Here is a 21,693-nt window from a genome sequence, read left to right as displayed (position 1 = left end):
TTAAAAATACCTAACAGCTTTAGGGGATAGACAGGGGATGCAGAGTGTGGGCCCTGAGATCTGGAGATTCCCATGGAAATGGGTCCAATCAACAAAGGGTGATTTCATCAATTAAGGAAAACCCAGCCACTTGTGGAGAACATTTGGCAACTCTTCAGCTGTGCACCCTTTCCTATTTTAGGAAATAGAGAACACTGAATAAACAGAATGTAGGAAATATTAGCATGTGATATTTGTCAGAATCACACTATAAATGTCTGTTAACTCGATGACTCTCAAACTAAAGTATCAGGAAGTACGTGAAAGGCTCACTTTCAGTTGCCAGAAACATTCTGATTGAAGGAAAGAATTTTCCTCAACAAACACTTCAGTAAAATCGAAGATTTAGATGAGGGAGGAAAAAATAAGATAGAAATAAGGTAGAGTATGTTATTAACTAATAATAACAGCAATATCCACAAATGCCTATTTTCTGCTGATCATTTTACATATATTATCCCAACTGAGTTACACAACAATCTGATGCAGTTAAGTGCTCTGATTTTTATTTGACAGATGAGAAAACAAGTGCAGGGAGGTTAGGTAGCTTCCCTACATTTACACAGTTAAGTCACAGCAGAATCTCAGACTTGAACTCAGGTCTTCGTGACTCTAAAGGTCTTTATAGTCATGCTGTAGCATCTTTTCTGGTCACAATGGATGGTTTGCTCCAGAACACTTTCTCTTTTCCTGACTTGACTCACCCCTGCTTACCACCATGAGGAATGATTAATACTATGCTCAAAGCATTATATTTGGGTTAAAAAAGAAAGAAAAGGAAGCTTATTCAAGAGCTTCCCATGAGAGACATTCATAACCTAGAGAAGAAAGTTCCATTACAACCCTAAGTCTTGATCCTGGACTAGGCCAACATAAATGGTTTCCTCTCAGCACTTCATGGCCCCTGGTATAGCATTCCTCACGCTGCATTTTAAGTGTTACTCAGGATATCTGTTTCTCTCTCTGAGTCATAATTTTTTTTTTAGGGTAAGCACAAATTGTACTCACTTATAACACCATCTGACCCAGAGAAGATATTCAATAAATGTATACTGATGAGTAAGTGAACAAACTCTAATAAGCAAGTGACATCAAAGCAAAGGCATTTTCAGGAAACACCCATAATTCTACAATGTCTTTTAATGCTGGGCAAACACTTTAAATGAGTTAGCAGCTACTGACAGTTCCCCTCCCAAAGTCATTGACACTGATTTCCTCACTAACAGAACAATGGCTTTATCATTTATCCTAAGCAAAAGTGAACATACCATAGGAAAGGAAAACCACTGCACTGAATGGTTTCCCGGAAAGTTTCTTTGACTTTCAAAAGATGCATGTATAAAAAGCAGCCTCTTTTCTTCCATAAGACCACATCATATATAGGGGAAGAGCTACAATTTCTGGAGCAGCTCCATGAGGAAAGCTCACCAAGGATAAAGACCACACCCTGAGGATGACAGAACCCAGCTCCTTAATGATGAGATCAAGGCAGTGAATTAGCCTCCTTACCTGGGAGCTAGTTCCTTCTAGACATTTTAACATGTGAGCTACAGTTTTTCCTTACTGTTTACATCATTTGGAGTTCAGGTTTCTGTTATTTGAAACTAAAAATCACCTTGTTTCCTTTCCCCTAACCCTGCTTCCCAGTCTTTGTTGTTACATCATAATTCCATAGGTAAGGATGGGTATTAGTGGGTTTCTCCTGCTCCAAGCATCAATTTGCTTATTTATAAAATCTTTTATCTTTTCTTTGGTAAATAAGGAATATCTTGCCCTCTTTCTCACTGTCATCATTAATATCATCATCATCAATTATGTCATCACTCTAACTTCTTTAGCCTAAGAAAAAAAATTCATCATGTCAAAGATCAAATAATATTTTATATCTGCATAGACTACACTATCCTGCACAGAATATTTAGGATATCATCTAAACCCATGGCAGAAATTGTAAGTTGTTCCATGGTAACTATTCTCCTCTTCTTTCTTGATAAGAAAACACTTGAATTTGAGCTGTGCACAGGTCATTCAAAGTGAAGCATCCACTTCCCAGCTTCCCTTGCAGCTAGGTATTGCCATATCATTAAGTTCTGGCCAGCAGGATATAAGCAAAAGCATCAAATCTCTACCCTGTGAACCTCTTTAAATATATAGTGTGTCTGTTTTTGCTCTTCCTTTTGCCCTTCTTTATCCTGTACTCCAGTAGCTGCTTAAAACACAGACATGGTTGTTGGAGTTCCTGCAGTCTTGAAATCTGAGGGTAAGAGCTACACCCACAGAAGTCAGAGCAACAAGCTAGAAGGAACATGAGTCCCTGGGAGAGCTGTAGAGAAGAGCCACTATATGAGCCCTGACAACTTCCCTTCTGGAAGGAGTGAATCAGGAGAAATGATAAGTATCACTGATAAAATCAGAAGTACCAACATGCTCACACATATATCTTCTTTTCTGTTTTATTCTCCTGTATCTCCCTGAGAGCTTACTCTAGTCGTCCCACACTGGCTTGATGTCATGCCCACCCAGAGCCACAACAGTCTTTGATATCTGACCTAATTCAAGAGTTGGTCCTCAGATGGAAGTTTCCTCCAAAAATCCAAACAGCCTTGTGTAAACCAACTCTCATTCTCAAATTTCTCATGCTCCTGGCACCCACCTGCTTGATGGGATTCACATAAATAAACCTCATTTGGGGAGGAATATTCATCCTTCTACCTCCCAAGCCTCTTCCTAGTTCACCAGAGGACTTGGCTAAAGAATCTGCAAATAAATGGACTACGGAGGAGCTAATAAACTTTTAAGAAGTCATTATAAATGCAGGAAACAACCATTACAACAAGAAATTGGGATTTAGATGTTAACTGTTAAGAAAGGGAGTAGCTAGCACTATATAATAACAAAGAAAGCCACTTTCACAAATGTCTCCTCTGTCCTCTCCTCCCCACACACAGGTATATCATAGAGTAGTTAATTTAGTCCTAGTGTTTCTCTTATTTTACTTTTTAGCTTTTGGCTGAATACTGAACAGACTGTGAAATGGGCAAGTACTTATGCAAACAAATTGCACTATATGTTTTAATTGGATGTATATATAACACAATATAAAAATACTAGCAGCAGAAGTAGCAGTAGGGGAAAAATCTTTGAATTCTGTACGGGGATTTAAAGAACTTCTCTGGTGGCTCAGATGCTAGAGTCCACTCACAACGAAGGAGACCCGGGTTTGATCTCTGGTCAGGAAGATCCCTGGAGAAGGGAATGGCTACCCACTACAGTATTCTTGCCCAGAGAATTCCATGGACAGAGGAGCCTGGTGGGATACAGTCCGAGGGGTCACAAAGAGTCAGACACGACTGAGCAACTAACACACACACACACACATACACACATACACACACACACTTATGTGGGTTTAATTGCTCTGCCCCAAATACAGACAGACACAGGTGTGTTTTAAAAGAAAAAAAGAAACCCTATGTTTTTCCAGAAAGACAATTTTTCTAAAAAGATGAGATGATCAGGGTTCGATAGTTCAGGGTCCACTTACTTCTATGAACAAAGAACTTCTCATTGTAACAACTTTAAAGAATATTAATAAAAAGGCAAAAGATCAAATATCAATGGGTCTAATTCTGGGTCACTAGTGAAATGCTCCATTTACAGCTAGAGAAGAGCTAAAGAAAATTAACAATCATTATTTACAAAGTAATCTGAAAAACTACCAAATACAGATACTTGAGGATCACAACAGCAGTCTTCTAAAAGCTTGTTGTGCTATGAAATGTGAGGAACCCATAGAAGGAACCCCCACTCAATCACCAGTATCTACATGGGGGATATTGGGTCTAAGTGCAGCCACTGGTTAAATTTTTAGTCCCAGTTCCTTAGTGTTAAAGAACTGGGGATGGTTTGAGTTTGCTATCTATGAAATTTCAACATCATGATGATAACAACTAACCTTCTTTGAGCTCTTACTGTGAACGCACTGCTCTAAGCACTGTTCATACATTATTACCTCATTTAATGCCAATGAGAATGATGCTGTTATTATCTCATTTAGCAGGAGAGAACCTGATTAGGGAACCAGCCCAAAGACATACAACCAGAGAGCAGAGGATTCAAACCCAGGTAGTTTGAATGCAGAAGCCAATGAAAGTCAAAGAGTGCCATGTTCCACTCCATGCATGAACACATTTGTGTGTACTGGCAGGCAGGAATGTCTTCACTCCTTAACCTATGTCCTCTCCCAGTAGCACACATACTCTCTTTTTCCCTCCCACTCCTAAATTTAGGTAGCAGAATCTGTGTAAGGCAATCTGTAGGATACTACATCATGATCTAGAAACACTCTCCAAATCTCTCATTAACATTCAGATTGAAGTCATGAACCTTTCTGAATCTAGCAGAATACCTTCCAGAGAGAATATTAATAAATTTTGTTGATGGTGAAGTTTGACAAAGGAAGAAAGAATGTGGAAGAGAAGAACTTCAGCAATGTATTCGGTACCTAGCAGTGGGCTTGGCACACAGCAGGTACTAAAAATGGTTTTTGAAAATTGACAAAGTGGAAGGTAGGTAAGGATGCATGCGTGCATGATAAATCGCTTCAGTCGTGTCCAACTCTTTGTGATCCTATGGATGGTAGCCCACTAGGCTCCTCTGTCCATGGGATTCTCCAGGCAAGAATACTGGAGTGGGTTGCCATGCCCTCCCACAGGGGATCTTCCCAGCTCAGGAATGGAACCCTTAGGTCTCTTATGTCTCCTGCACTGGTAGGTGGGTTCTTTACCACTAGCGCCACCTGGGAAGCATGGTAAGGATAGAGGCAGGGAAAAAAGGAAGGAGAAAGGAAAAAGTGAGGAAAGAGGGAAACAGCAAGAGAAATGGAGGAAGGAAGATGGAAGGGAAGGAAGGGACAGACAGAAAAGGATGGGAAAGAAAGACGGATGAATTCCTGAACACATGCAGAGATCTGAGGCAAGCACCACCATTCAAATTCTAACACTGTTGTCAGTTACTGGGAAGTAGCAAAGGATCAGCAGGGATATGAGGAGGTAACAAGAAGGGCTTCTGGAGTTCTTAACCAGGTCCTGAATTCTCATTCCAGAACTGAACCACAGTATACTCACCTAGCTCACATCCCTGGCCACCTACTGGGTCTCAAGTTGCTACCGTTACTCATTCTGGAAGGAGGAAGAAAGAGCTTGCTCTGGAAGACAACTGCATCCATTCTCTGTCACTTGGTTTGGGAAGGAATAACTGTCCTCCCAACTTTACTAAATGAGGAGAAAGGGCTTAAAACTTTCAGTCTCTCCCACACTCCATGGCCTCAGTGAGCCAAAAGGTCAGAGATGATCAAAACACCCACAAAGTCAAGACTCAAGGGCATGTTCTCAGTTACTTCTTTCTAGAAAAGCTTTGTCTCATACACATACACACACACGTGTGTACACTTTATCCTCCTAGTTTGGAATTAATATATACATACTACTATACATGAAGTATATAACCAACAAGAACAGGACCAACTGTATAACACAGGGAACTATGTTTGATATTTTGTAATACCCTGTAATGGAAAAGAATCTGAAAAAAAAAGAATATATATATATATACACATATACACATGTATAACTGAATCACTGTGTTGTACACCTAAAACCAACACAACATTGTCAACTATAAATCAAATATACTTTGATTAAAAAAAAAAACTTTATCCTCCTAGACAAGGTAATATAAGCGGGTGAGGGCTGAAAACTTGCTCCCTCAAAGAGACAGTCTAGAGAGCTAGAGGCAGGGAACCTGAGGCTGAAAGTGATACCTTCTAAGGCAAAGCAGAGAGGGAGTATTCAGGTGTCACCAAGTTGCTGGATCAAGATTCCCCTGAGACCAAGTCTACTTCAGTTGATACGGGCTGAAACATTCCCTTTATCATTTAGGTCCATTTCAACTAGTGTTCTCTCATCTGCAGGGCAAAGATCCTGATGGATATAATCTCTCTGTGAGTCCTGGATAGAGAACGTGCATTCTTAAATACAATCACCAACTCACCAAACAATTTTCTTTTATGCTAGGATATAAAACACTGATGCCATCAGGGACTCTAAAAGAACTTGGAATTCCAAATGACAAATTTAAACCTCAGGCAGAAACCTGATCAGAGATGAGATGAATGACTCCCCAGGTCTGAAATCTACCCTCACCTGTGTAGGACATACATACAGGGGCTTACACAATTTTTTTTTCTTTTCTTTTTCTAAGCATCAAATATCTTATAACCAACCACTAACACATTTCATATTAAAAGATCCCATTTTATTTAACTGGTAACTTTTATGTTTCTGCTCATCAGTGTTGCCTAAGACTAAAAACTCTTAAAAGGAATCATATCAGTTTAGCCCACTTTACACAGAATGTTATGGAGAAACACTGCTGAAACGTGATAAAGGTTTTTTCATACAACCACTGCTGATCTTACTACTTAAAGCAGATCCTGAGGAAAGGGTATAAAATTCAAACCCTACCTTGAACTCCAGTCAACATTTTCCTGGAAGTCTTAAATTGCAGCCAAGAACTGCTTCGTCCAGAGCTTTACTAAACAAGAGTGATGTTTAAGGTCAAAATTACAAGACATTTTGGGGTCAAAATAAATTATGCATGTTTGATGTCACCCACCACACACATAGGTACCCCAACACACACACTGATAGACACAAATGACTTTCACCCAAGATATAATCAGAATTTCTCCTATTCTCAGCAATAAGGAACAGCAAAGACGTTATGACTTGAAATTGACAATCTAGTACCAGTCTTGACTGCTTCCTTTTTGATGGGCAACTGTGGGCCATTATAATGGCCAAAGCAGAGAGGGATTATTCAGGTATCACCAAGTTGCTAGGTCAAGATTCACCTGAGGCCAAGTCTACTTCAGTTAATATGGACTGAAACATATTACTTAATCTCCCAATATAATACTTTTCCTATAAAGCTTCAATAATAACACTTAACGCAAATACTTCTGAGGGCTTATGTGACCATTGAATAAGAAACTGTAATGAAATCCACTATAAATAAAAATGCATTGACCCTCTTACTCTGTGTTGAGCAGGCAAAATTTGGGGAGAGTTGTTTTATTCTCCTGTGCATCTTTCTTAGGTACTATTCTTACCTCAGCCCTACTGGAAAGTGAAATTGATAGACTTGGCAATTTAACCAGTGTTCCAGCAGGTTCAGTTTAAGATTACCCTAAGAGGCTGAGGTTTAAAATCCAATAAAAAACTTTTTCTGGGTGAAAGTTATAAAGTTCATTTCAAAATACAAAGCATACACCAAAAGTACATTTTTGTACCAAAAGCTCTTTCACTCCAAAAGGATCTTCAAGCCTGAGATGATTCATCACTATCCTCCATCATTTAAAATCATTGTCAAGTGCCAAGCTTCTCTGGCTGCCTGACAAAGCATATAGTTCAGTTATGCTGGGCTATCCTATCTTCTTTATATCTTTATGCCACCAATAAATTTGACTAATGACCTTGAAATCTTAGAACTTTCAACTCTAAATGTAAATATTTCCCAAGACAAGACTGAAAATAGTGTACTGATGTTCTGGCTCACCAGAGAGAAGGAAGTAGTGGACAGCAATTCCAAAGACCACTGGTCTCACTTGAATGCAGCCAGTGTGTATTGATAGTCTGGTAAATGCAAGCCTTGATGCTAGGAACTACAGGCACTCAAACAGAGTCATGATCCATGACCCTAATCATAAAGGAAGACCCAAGAGAAGTTCTTTGATTTGTTTTCAAATAAATAGGATTTGATTATTTTTATCACTTTTATCAAGGTATTACTGATATAAAATAAAATTTGCCAGTTTTAAGTATACAGTTGTATAAATCTTGATAGATAGGTACACAGATAGAGTTGTGTTATTAAAACTGCTACCATAATTAAGGTAATTTATAAGGAAAGTTATGACTAACCTAGATAGCATATTCAAAAGCAGAGACATTACTTTGCCAACAAAGGTTCATCTAGTCAAGGCTATGGTTTTTCCTGTGGTCATGTATGGATGTGAGAGTTGGACTGTGAAGAAGGCTGAGTGCCGAAGAATTGATGCTTTTGAACTGTGGTGTTGGAAAAGACTCTTGAGAGTCCCTTGGACTGCAAGGAGATCCAACCAGTCCATTCTGAAGGAGATCAGCCCTGGGATTTCTTTGGAAGGAATGATGCTAAAGCTGAAACTCCAGTACTTTGGCCACCTCATGCGAAGAGTTGATTCATTGGAAAAGACTCTGATGCTGGGAGGGATTGGGGGCAGGAGGAGAAGGGGACGACAGAGGATGAGATGGCTGGATGGCATCACTGACTTGATGGACGTGAGTCTCAGTGAACTCTGGGAGTTGGTGATGGACACGGAGGCCTGGCGTGCTGCGATTCATGGGGTCGCAAAGAGTCGGACACGACTGAGCGACTGATCTGATCTGATCTGACCATAATTAAGACACAGAACATTTTTATCAGCCCAAAAAGTTACCTCATACCTCTTTGCAAAATGAATTGGATTGATTTTTTAAGTGTATAAGTATTTGATGTCACAAAAAAGAAAGGAGGATATTTAGCCAAATGGACCCTTCAAAAACCAAAACTGAGATTATAAGTAAAGATAGGTCATGAAGTCAACATTTGCATTGGAGAACAACTACATGCCACTTAGTTATATGCTGTAGACCAGATGGCATTGGAACCCAGCCTTAAGTGATCTTTAATTCCCAATCACCTAGGGTGGTATAAATGAATTTCTTTCAGTATTGGCAGAATTCACCAGTGGTCAAAATTATTTGCCAAATGCCAACAAGTGCCAAGACAATGGGAATGGAAGGACTGAGTATAGGATGTTGGAACTGTTATTATTGACTATGCCTTTCCAGAAACAAAACTTAAGAGTGGCCAGGAGTCCCTACAGATATAGCAGGCCAGAGAAAACCAATTCCTAAAAATGGTTTGTCTGAGATCACATGTAAGGGTAATGATAACTATATGTTTTGGAACTCAGGTTACTGATTGCTCATTCAAAACTGTTTTACTGACCAACATAGAGAGCAAACACCCAACCAAGACAGCTCTGAACAACTGAACAAAAGATGGTTTATCCAACATCTCCAAAGTTCTTGTAGATTCTAGCCCTAAATGTTATCAATTTATTCCTCTCACTTTAGGTAATTAATCCATAAATGCCCTCTACTTAATGTGGGCATGAAATTGCTTTCTCATCTGACACCAACTCATAGAAATACTGACAAGCAGGCTTGAATCACCATCTGCATCCTTTCCAGAAGGTAGACACAAAAGGCATAGAAGAAGGTATCCTTTAACCTAGGATGAAATCAGTACTCACCCTACCTACCAGGGAAAGGAATAAAGAAACCTGAGCTTAAGTTCAGGCTCTGGTAAGTGTGTTCACCTATTGACTGAGAAATAAGTGCTATGCCATTGCTTCCTTTTATCTCATTTTTATTATCAATACATAGCATCACTAAAATTCAACTCACCTCAAATTTACCTAAATATAAATGAAAACCATAAGTCAGGCATAGTTTTATTAGATACCTAAAAGACTAACAAATTATACATCATTGCTTTTCTCCTTATTGGTATATTTATTTTCCTCTTCAACCAATAAATTGACAAATTTATTTTGTAAAAAAGTTCAAAGAAGCTTGTTTATATATCATGGCAGTTAACTTTTAGAATTATGTGATTAGATCTGTGGAGCTCAAGCTACTTTTTCTCCTAAATAAAAAATATTCCAAAAGGGAAAAAAATCTTATTCATTCATTTGGTAAGCGTTTTTGAGAACCTATCCTATGCCAGGCACTGGCCGAAACCTTTGCTTGTGGGGGATTTACAGGACATTAAGGAATCAGACAAACACATGTTTTTCATGTCTGTGACAACTGTGATAAAGAGACCTTTGAAGAGTGAGTTCTCTGTGCTGCTTTGGATGGAGAAATATGACATCAAAAGAGTGCTACCAAGAAGGTGATGCTGACTCAAGTCTTGAAAGATCAGGAAGAACAAAGTAGGCAGTGGGACAAGGTGAAAGGAACACATTTCAAGGAAAGAGAACAGGATATGCAAAGGTACATCAGTGTGCTGCTGCTGCTAAGTCACTTCAGTCGTGTCCGATTCTGTGCAACCCCATAGACGGCAGCCCACCAGGCTCCCCCATCCCTGGGATTCTCCAGGCAAGAACACTGGAGTGGGTTGCCATTTCCTTCTCCAATGCATGAAAGTGAAAGTGAAAGTGAAGTCGCCCAGTCCTGTCCGACTCAGCGACCCTATGGACTGCAGCCTTCAAGGCTCCTCCATCCATGGGATTTTCCAGGTGAGGAGAGTACTGGAGTGTGAGAGGTCATCAAATTTGGAAACTTCTCCCAGGTGGCTTCCCAGGTGGCTCAGTGGTAAAGAATCTGCCTGCCGAGCAGGAGACGCAGGCTCGATCCCTGGGTTGGGAAGATCCCCTGGAGAAAGAAATGGCAACCCATTCCAGTATTCTTGCTTGGGAAATCCCATGGACAGAGGAGCCTGGTGGGCGACAGTCCATGGAGTCACAAAAGAGCCAGACACAACTTAGCAACTGAACTACAGCAACAAATATATAGAATGTACAATGAGCTCATGGAAATCCATCAAAAAAGGGGAGAAAATCCTAAATACAAACTCAGGCAAAGTATAGGAACAGAGAGTAATAGAAAGGAAACCCCCAAATCTCAAGCATTTGAAGAGATGTTCATTAGTAATATGAGAAATGAAAATTTAGTATAGCAATGGTGTATTACTCTCTCTTCCACTGGTCATTGACTCTTCCATTAGTCAATAAAAGCATTGGTCTGGACTTGAAGATGCAGAAACTAGCAGGGGAAGCAGACTAGTGAAGTACAATCTAACACAGGATTTGGTCAAATTAAGTATACACAGTACTTCTGACCCAACAATTCTCCTCTTGGATACACATGTCGAAGAAACTCACATAAATCCCAAGGGGGCTATGAAGCATCATTCACTGATGCGGGAGGTAAGAGGCAGCCTGAGTGTTCAGAGGAGCAGGAATGGAAGTAACCTGTGGATGCACACCATGGACTACTATGCAGCAGTCAGAAGCAACACACTACATGCACACTTAGCCACTGAGAGGATTTGAACATAAAGTCTTCAGTGGAAAAGAGTAAGAAACCAAATACAGTCTATTTATAGTACTAGTCACAATCATTTGAAGTACATGCAAATAAAACAACATATGCAAACAAAAGGATACCCAACAAATACACATTTGTGATTGTCTCTGGGAGGAGGGTAATCAAAGAAAAGAGAACTACATTAATTTTTTAATAATAAGAAATGAGTCTCCCACTGGACACATTATGAAAGGACTGTTCAATGATTAGCATGATTAACTCAGCTGGCTACACCTGAGGTCCAAAAAACTGAGGAGAGGATGAGACTGGGAGACAAGCAGGTAGAGATTACCAAAAAGACTGGCCATTGTGCTGGCTGTTCCTTGTTTGCCCCCTTCCACCCGAGAGTCCCCCATTTCATTCAACGCCCATCTCTGCCCTATTGGCTTCCCTAGGAGGCTGAGCTGCAAGGGCTGCCCCCTGCTTCCTGTGGGGTTTGGTCCAGAGGAGGCATCAGCAAGAGATTGGAGGGTGGGAAAAGAGAGAAGTTAGGGTATTTATACCTCCCTGACAAGATCAGTCCCGACAACTCCAAATCTTCTCAGGCTATGGTTACCCAATCCCTCCCTGACTCTTCAGTCCTGGGGGATTACTAGCTTTCTGATACTGTGAGTCCTGGGATGCCTCTCCATCACTTCTTGCTTTTTTTTTTTGTTTGTTTCCTTCATTATCTTTGTTCATACTTCTGTGACCAGGTTATTAAAGCTACTATTACTAAATTCTTTTTAGCAAACCCCTTTGATGGTGCCATTTCCTTTCTCCCTTGACCATGAATTAAACAGCTATGGATGGTTTTAGGGCAATAACTACTATTATAAAGAGTTTTTTCTCCCTTTTCTGTTTTAATATAGGTTACACTTGAACATATTTATCTGCTAAGGGGATGTATGGGAGACTGGATAATTACATATCAGCTCACAACACTCTCTCTACCTTACCACTGTGCATCCTGACTGATCTTGGAGACAAAATAACACAGATCTAAAGTGTGTAACAAGGACCAAGTTCATCATAGATCAGTAGATGTTGCATACTTGCTGGTTTAACACGGTCTAGATTCCAATGACCAGCTGGGTATGTTCAAGATAAAGCTACAGTACATATTTCAGATTGGGGACTGGCAACAAATAGTTGTAGACTACATTCTGAAAGAATAAGCATTTTCACATGTGTTATGGGCCATTTCTGGCTTCCCTGGTGGCTCAGACGGTAAAGCATCTGCCTGCAATGCGGGAGACCTGGGTTCGATCCCTGGGTCGGGAAGATCCCCTGGAGAAGGAAATGGCAACCCACTCCAGTACTCTTGCCTGGAAAATCCCATGGGTGGAGGAGCCTGCTAGGCTACAGTCCATGGGATCACAAAGAATTGGACACGACTGAGCGACTTCACTTTTTTTTTTTTTTTAATGGGCCATTTTTAATCTCAGCATCAAAGCCAGGTCTACCTGCATGTTTCTAGTCTTCGGTCCTACCCATAAACTCCTCAGAAAGTCCATTATCTATCTTACCAAGGAGGATGTTCCACACTTGCCGATTATTACTATACCAAGTTCATTTCCCCTGAACGTGCATTACAATTTGTGTTTATATGCTTTTTATTTACTTGTTATTATACATCTTCTGCATCAGACAGTAAGTTCCATCAGGGCAAGGGACAATTGTCTAGGATATAGAAGGCCCTTAATAAATATTTCTTGAGTGAATAAATGGTGAACAACAGGAGTGACACAAAAAGCAAAAAGAGAGTAGAAGAGTCCTAATTCCCTTTTCCATCATGTTTATGGGTGGTGGACCTCATATGGCCTCCCGCTAGTCAAAACATACTTTCTAGATATGGCTCCCTTGCAGTGTATACTAGGATGCCAGCCTTGATTGAGGCTCTAAATATCTCTTAATGAGGACAGTTCATGTCTGCACATGTCTGCCTTGCTTAACATGGCAGTCAGCACAGGACCAAGCACAGATGGGTGCTTCATAAGTATACTGAAGAATGATAACACAGAGGATTATTTAATACCGCCTCATGGGGTAAAGATAAATCTTGGGTCACAAATATACTTCTAATGTGCTTTACTTCTCGAATAATTTGAACCAAAATTATTTCAGCAACACAGATTCATCTGTAACCACAAATCAGACACATTCAGAATGACAAAGCCCAAAGGAATGCCATTTTCAAGGCTGAAACGGTATTATTCTGGGGTAAATGGAATCCTTGTTTCAGTGATATTGTTAGAGTAGAAATGAAAGATACTGAAAGTCTTCCCTTGGGAAACAACAATTATCCATGAAACAATGGAAGTTTGTCTGAATAATTCATCAACATCAAGGGTGCAGGCCTCCCTTATTCTGCAATCCGAGGAGTTTGGGCAAGTGTACCATTGAATGTGTCTCAGTCACTTCGCTGTCTTTCTTCCAGGGTCTGACATTTAGGGGCACATTCCTATGATTTTATTAATTAAAAAATAACCTAAGTGGGAAACTACTGACAAGATAAAATTTTGAGGCAGCATTTCTTTCATGAAGAAGAAACTTATAAAGTGTCTATCAGGAGAATCCACCAGGGACTCAACAAGAGATCAAATACCCAAAACAAATCACCACTTCAGAGTCCCACAGAATTCTGAGTCCCAACCAGCAAGCATGAATAATCCTTTTAAATGGTCACTTAGGTATCAGAACAGGTCCTCTGTGAACTTTCTAAGCAAGGCTTCTGGTTTCTGACTGAAACAGAGATTCATTGGGAAGGAGGGATAAACTGAAACCGAGAACAACTGGGAAATTTCCATAAGAAAAGAGCACAAATGGGTTGTGTTGTCAGAATGAAACTGGCCGCTCCCGGCCAGGGTTTGGGAAGCTGCTGACTACCCCACGGGAGAGCTGAGCAATATTCGCAACTGGTCTCTCAGAAACCATCCTGATTAAGTTGCAGTTACTAGGCAGATGCAATAGTTTCAAATCCCAGGTCACTTTCTTATTAGCTGTGTAAACTTGTGTCACTTAATCTCTCTGATAATTGGTTCAGCATCTTTAATATGCTGAGAGTAATGTCTACCCAATACCTTTCTAAATTATTGCAAAGATCAAGTGAGTTCAAATTAATGAAAGTTCTTTCTGAATTGTAAGATTATGTATAAGTGTACATGCATGCTCAGTTGCTGGGTCTTTCTGACCCTCTGTGACCCCATGGACGGCAGCCTGCCAGATTCCTCTGTCCATGTGATTCTCTAGGAGAGAATACTGGAGTGGGTTGCCATTTCCTCTTTCTGACACAGTGATTGAACTCACATTTCTCCCAAGTCTCCGGCACTGGTAGGCGGATTCTTTACCAACCACTGAGCCACCTTATATATCCTCCCAGAATATTAAGTAACCTGCATAGAACTCAGGATGCTCTATGACTCTGGGTTTTCCATTTCTAGAGACAGTCTGGTTTTTGCTTTGCTTTCTACAAGTTTTGTTGATTTTTTTTTTAAAAGGAAAGATATAAACCAAGGCAAATGGGGAAGAATAGAATTACACATCCTACCCTTTGGAGCTGCTAAGCAAGAATTTTAAACTGTGGTTGGTTCATTATCACAGATTTGACATCAATATCACCTGAGGGAAAGAAGGAACATAGCGGGCATCCAAAAGTCATCTGATTCATCTATGTACTGGGGGAGGATTAAAAGATCAATTTACAGAAATCAATTATATTTCTAATTACTAGTGGCAAGCAACTAGAAAATCAAACTTATAAAACTATTCCATTTGCATTAGCATCAAAATATACAAAATACTCATGAATCAATTTAACAAAAATTGTAAAGATTTCCACGCTAAACTACAAAATATACGGAAGAGAAACTAACCTACAAAGTATGTAAGAGAAATTAAAGAAAACTAAATAAAATGAGAGATATATCATATTCATGGACTAGAAATCTCAATATTATTGAAATGCAATTCTTCCAGAATTGCTCTGTGGACTCAACACAATTTCAATCAAAATTGCAACAGGCCCTAGTAGAAAATAACAAGTTGATTCTAAAATGTATATAGAAATGCAAAGGACATTAGATATATAATTTTTTCTATATGAAGAAAAAGGAAATAAGAGTTGGGGGAGTCATCTGACTTAAACAATTACTTTAAAATTTCAATAATCAAGACAAGGAAATATTGGCATAGGGATAGACAATAGATCAATGGAGCAGAAGGGATAATCTTGAAACAGACTCACATATATATGGTCAACTGATTTTTGACAGACACATCAAGGGAAAGGTAAATTCTTTTCAATAACAAGTGGATATAGGGAAAAAGTGAGCCTCAACCCCTGCCTTATAACCCACAGAAAAATTAATTCAAAATCCTCAAAGACTTAAATGTAAAATTAAAACTACAATGATTCTAGAAGAAAGGATAGGAAAAAAACATCTTTTTGACCTTTGCATAAGCAAAGATTTCTTACAGAGGATAAAAAAGTATATATTAATTTTACGAGGGCTTCCCTGGCAGCTCAGCTGGTAAAGAATCTGCCTGCAATGCAGAAGACCCTGGTTCAATTTCTGGATTGGGAAGATCCCCTGGAGAAAGGATAGGCTACCCACTCCAGTATTCTTGGGCTTCCCTGGTGGCTCAGACAGTAAAAAATCCACCTGCAATTCGGGAGACCTGGGTTTGATCCCTGGGTTGGGAAAATCCTATGGAGGAGGGCATAGCAATCCACTCCAGTATTCTTGCCTGGAGAAGCTCCATGGACAGAAGAGCCTGGTAGGCTACAGTCCATGGGGTTGCAAAGAGTCCGACATGACTGAGTGACTAAGCACACAATTATATAAGAAAAAAACTGGACATTGTCAAAATTTAAAACTCACACTCATCAAAAGACACAATTAAGAATTTGAGTGGGAATGAAGCAACTGACAAACAACTAATCTCAAGAATATACAAGCAACTCCTGCAGCTCAACTCCAGAAAAATAAATGACCCAATCAAAAAATGGGCCAAAGAACTAAACAGACATTTCTCCAAAGAAGACATACAGATGGCTAACAAACACATGAAAGGATGCTCAACATCACTCATTATCAGAGAAATGCAAATCAAAACCACAATGAGGTACCATTTCACACCAGTCAGAATGGCTGCGATCCAAAAGTCTACAAGTAATAAATGCTGGAGAGGGTGTGGAGAAAAGGGAACCCTCTTACACTGTTGGTGGGAATGCAACTAGTACAGCCACTATGGAGAACAGTGTGGAGATTCCTTAAAAAACTGGAAATAGACCTGCCTTATGATCCAGCAATCCCACTGCTGGGCATACACACTGAGGAAACCAGAAGGGAAAGAGACACGAGTACCCCAATGTTCATCGCAGCACTGTTTATAATAGCCAGGACATGGAAGCAACCTAGATGTCCATCAGCAGATGAATGGATAAGAAAGCTGTGGTACATATACACAGTGGAGTATTATTCAGCCATTAAAAAGAATACATTTGAATCAGTTCTAATGAGGTGGATGAAACTGGAGCCTATTATACAGAGTGAAGTAAGCCAGAAAGAAAAACACCAATACAGTATACTAATGCATATATATGGAATTTAGAAACATGGTAACAATAACCCTGTGTACGAGACAGCAAAAGAGACACTGATGTATAGAACAGTCTTATGGACTCTGTGGGCGAGGGAGAGGGTGGGAAGATTTGGGAGAATGGCATTGAAACATGTAAAATATCATGTATGAAATGAGTTGCCAGTCCAGGTTCGATGCACGATACTGGATGCTTGGGGCTGGTGCACTGGGACTACCCAGAGGGATGGAATGGGGAGGGAGGAGGGAGGAGGGTTCAGGATGGGGAACACATGTATACCTGTGGCGGATTCATTTTGATATTTGGCAAAACTAATACAGTTATGTAAAGTTTAAAAATAAAATTAAAAAAAAAAAAGAATTTGAGTGGGGAAGTGACAGGCATGGAGAAAATGTTTGTAATACATATATATGACAAAAGACTTATTATCCAGGGAATTCCCTGGTGGACCAGTGGTTAGGCCTCTCACTGCTGAGGACCTGGGTTCAATCCTTGGTCAGGAAACTAAGATCCCACAAGCTGGCAGTATAGCCAAAAAAAAAAAACTTATTATTGAGAATATATAAAGAACTTCTATAAATCAGTAACAAAAAGACAAATAATGCACCTTCAACTGAGCAAATATATTTCAAACAGGTACATAACAAAGAAGTTCATAAATGGACAATGAGCATATGAAAATGAGCTCAACATCACTAGAACAATACAAATTTAAACCAAAATGAAACACTATTTTGCACTCACTACACTGGTTAAAATAAAAAAGACTGATAACACCAAATGTTGTAGAAGATATAAAGCCACTAAAACTCTCACACGTTGTAAATAAGAGTATAAAATGGAAAATAGTTTGGCAGTTTCTTGTTAAATTAAACATACATCTATCCTACAATCAGCACTCTACTCCTGGATATTAACTGAAGAAATGTAGATGCATACACAAAAAGACATGTGTAAGAATGTTTATAATGGCATGATTTATAGTATCTAATAAGTGAAAACAACCCAAATGTTCATCAACAGGATACTGGAAAAATAAATTGTGATGTATTCATGCATTGATCTACTATACTGCAACATAGGGGAATGAACTAGTTACAAATTCAGTGAATGTGTATGAATAAAAAAAATTTATTAAATGAAAATACTAGTAACAAATATGTAGTATATGATTCTATTTTTGTGAAGCTCAAGAATAGGCAAAGCCTAAATATGGCAGAAGAAATTACAACAATGGGGCAATGGAAGGAGGAACTTTGGGGGCTGATGGGAATGTTCTATATCTTATTTTCATTGGTTGTCACCCACATGTATACCTTTCCCAAAACTCATTGAATTGTACCCTTAACTCACTTCACTGCATATAAAATTTACTTCAGGAATGACTGAATGAATGGTAACATCATGAGGAAATAACTTCACAATCCAGAAGATGAGATTCTTCAGGACAACTGGTCTGGTCTCCTCAAAAATCATTATCATTAACTAAAAGATAAAAGGCTTGTGCTAGATTCTAAAAGACTTAAGAGATGTGACAACCAGATGCAATGTATGATGTTAGACAGGATGCTGCTTTGGGCAAAATCATCCATTAAAGACACTCCAAGGACACTCGGGGGAAATTTGAATATGAATATGACCTTGGTTTTAGATGATATAAAAGTGTATTAAGACAAAGTGTATTAACAGACTTGGAGATTGTTGATGGGGAAAAAAGTTACAAGGCAGTATGTACTTTCAGATCTCTTTTCAGTTTCACAAAAAGGCAAATATATATTATACATATTATATTATGTATGTTATATATGATTTATAACTATGTATGTATATTATATATGTATATAAAGAGATTCAGTGGGGAATATACATTTATCAATTAACATAAGTGGCTCAGGCAGAGTTGCTTACATTTTCCTAGTTTTCTGTTTTTTTTTTAACTTTCCATCATGAACAAATCCTGCTTCCACAATAATATACATTGCTTGAAAATATTAGACTCTGAAATTCACTGTTTTCTAAGATAAGGTAAAAGATGGGTGGATAGAGCCAGGTCAAGAAACCTTAGACTGTTATCTACAGAGTCTCCTGTTGAGCATTTTCCATGTGTATCTTGCTTCATTCTCACAACAAACTTATCTTCCCTGTTTTTACAGAACTAATGATGATATAGTAAAAGTTGCTCAGTCATGTCTGACTCTTTGCAATCCCATGGACTGTAGCCTGCCAGGCTCCTCTGTCCATGAAATTCTCCAGGCCAGAATACTGGAGTGGGTTGTCTATCCCTTCTCCAGGGGATCTTCTCAACCCAGGAACTGAACCGGGGTCTCCTGGATTGCAGGCAAATTCTTTACCAGCTGAGCTACCAGGGAAGCCTGAGATAAGTGAGCATTTTAAAATAATATTATCTGATCTTTCTACCCCACTTACATATTTAGTAAGTTTTCTTACCAAACATTTATGAAGCATTTACTATGAACCATGCGTTCTGTTACATGGTTTATAAGAATCACCTCATTCCTACCTCATACAATCCATGTAAGGATGATACTATTATCATGCTCATTTTAAAGATAAGAAAACAGAGACACAGAAATCAAATAAGTCTCCCAAGTTCCTAAGAGCTAAGATGTAGCAGAACCCAGTTCAGGCCACCTGATTTTTCACACTTCTACTAACTATACCATGTCTCTAAATTCCCATATGTCTAAATTCAACAAGTTCCCAAAGTGAGAGGGGAGAATGAGTGATAGCCACAGCAGAGGGAACAATGACATCAGAGGCCTGTCATGCAGTTTTCCACAGTGACATTTTGCTTACCTGTCGAGGGCTGTGCTGGTGGGCATACTCCTTCCAAACCCTCGGACTCCCATCTGACGGAAATACGGAATGCAAGAGAGGTTGGCGGCAATGATGGCCAAGGAGTCGGAAGGGCTCACAAAGAAGCCATTTTGGCCTAGGATCATGTAACGGTCCTGTGGGAAAGAATGTGTGAAAATGTTCAGGCAAAGGCATCTGCTGCTAGCAGTCCATTCCCATCATCACAAGGCACTCACTGCCATCCTCACATTTAAACAATGTAAAACCACTTGAAAGAGGGCAAAGAGGGCGTGGGAAACTAAAATCCATGAATAATGCAGGGCCCAAGATCTTGACACCACTAGGAAAATATCCGACCTGTCGAAATGTGGATGACTTCCTCAGGCTTTAGTAGCCTCTACAGTCTTCATTCACACGTCCCCCAAACATAATGGAGAACAGAGATTATTACTAAAATAGCTGGTTTCTTAACATGGTGATCTCAACAAGATCAGCTATAAATAAAAATGGACTGCATGAATTTTTTTTAAAGAAATAACAACTTTATAACATACTGCTACTTGGAAAAAGAAAAGTAATGGCTATTTACATGCAATACTAGGCCATTAAATAGAAGGGCAGATGCGGAGCCAGTTAAGGTTCGTATGCCCCATATGTGTCAGCCCCAGAGGTATTCAATAATTCTCTGGTTTCCAGTGTTTGGCTCATTATACATCAAAAGGATCAGCAGGCAGAAAGCTTTCCTCCTTACCCCATCAGCATCAAATGCAGCTCCAAATCCATATTCCCCTCCTTTCATAGCTTCCAGAAGGGTGGTTGCATATGTCAGGTTTGGGTCAGGATGCTGCCCTCCAAAATCTTCCAGGGGAACACAGTTGATTGCAGAATTGGCTGGGGCCCCCAGCTCATCACACAGAACTTTCCTCACATAGGGTCCCATAACTTAAAAAAAGATACACAGCAATGTGAGATCTTTGTATAACTCCTCCCCCAAGGGTGTTTTGTTCTTCTTAGAAGAAGGCTACTTCATAGCACAAGAAAAAAGAATATAAATTCTACAAGTTTTTTCAAGCACAGAAAAATGGTTATTTCAATTACTACTCATTGAGCATCTATGTGCCAGTGACTATGTTAGGCATATAGAAGTTGTATTCAATAATCCAGCTGCATGAAATTTTTCTCCAAAACTTTCCTAAAACACTGCCAAAAAGAAATCAACTACCTAATAATAATTCATGGGCTGTTACTTTTTATATTAAAAGCATTAGTTAAATATATGCAAAAGCACTTAAAGGCTCTAGCGATGTTCTTTGTCTCTACAGATGTTTTAACTTTGCCAAGTATATAATTAAATACTGCCAACCACTGAAGCATATACAACTAAGTACATTTTACAAAATAAATGCTAAGGAGTTGTGTTTTCCAGTTCAACACACATTCATGGAGTGCCTAACACAGAACTCTTATGTGAAGAACAGAGGGTATCCAGGGACACAAAGTACTCTCAGTCTGGGCTCTCAGCCTGGCAGTGGGATGAGTCACATCTGCAGGTGAGTGACTGGACTTGTACGACTAGTTCAATTCAATGTATAATGTATTTATTAAATAATGAAATCCAACAGCTTAAAAGAGAAATGACCATAGGCAAGGCTTCAAAATGGAGCAGCATTTCTGGGAGAACATGGGAGAATATAAATTTGACAGAAGTAAGGATGCTATCCAAATGAAAAGAACACTGTGAACAAGGGAATGGAGCCTGAGGTAGAACACACAGCACATTTGGGGACAAGCATGTAATCCTGTTGGCTGAAATACATAAAAGTACCGCTTTCCGTTTATTTTCAACTAATAGAATACAAACCACAAACAGTGAACACACTTTGATTTTGCTTGCCCAGCACCCATTTTCCTTTCCTCTGATAGCAGTATTTTGGGTCTTCTTTAGAGAACCAATCCTTTTTCCATCTCAGTTCATGGAATCTGAGTGTGGCTGAATCCTACTTCCCCCCAAACTAG

The 21,693-nt window shown here is 39.3% G+C and overlaps 1 protein-coding gene across 1 annotated transcript in view; it reads right to left on the bottom strand.

Moving 5' to 3' along the window:
* Positions 1–21,693, bottom strand: part of PGM5 (phosphoglucomutase 5) — a 191,525-nt gene that overhangs the window by 124,444 nt on the left and 45,388 nt on the right. The window contains exons 5-6 of the mRNA XM_044939932.1: positions 20,429–20,619; positions 19,678–19,832 (exon numbers count right to left, since the gene is read on the bottom strand). Coding sequence (XP_044795867.1) covers positions 19,678–19,832; positions 20,429–20,619 — 346 coding nt within the window. The remainder of the gene's footprint in view (positions 1–19,677; positions 19,833–20,428; positions 20,620–21,693) is intronic.

Source organism: Bubalus bubalis, chromosome 3 (assembly GCF_019923935.1).
Source record: "Bubalus bubalis isolate 160015118507 breed Murrah chromosome 3, NDDB_SH_1, whole genome shotgun sequence".
In the NCBI taxonomy this organism is placed as follows: Eukaryota; Metazoa; Chordata; class Mammalia; order Artiodactyla; family Bovidae; genus Bubalus; species Bubalus bubalis.
Note: the sequence above shows the minus strand (reverse complement) of the source record. Positions and strands in the feature narration are given on the sequence as shown.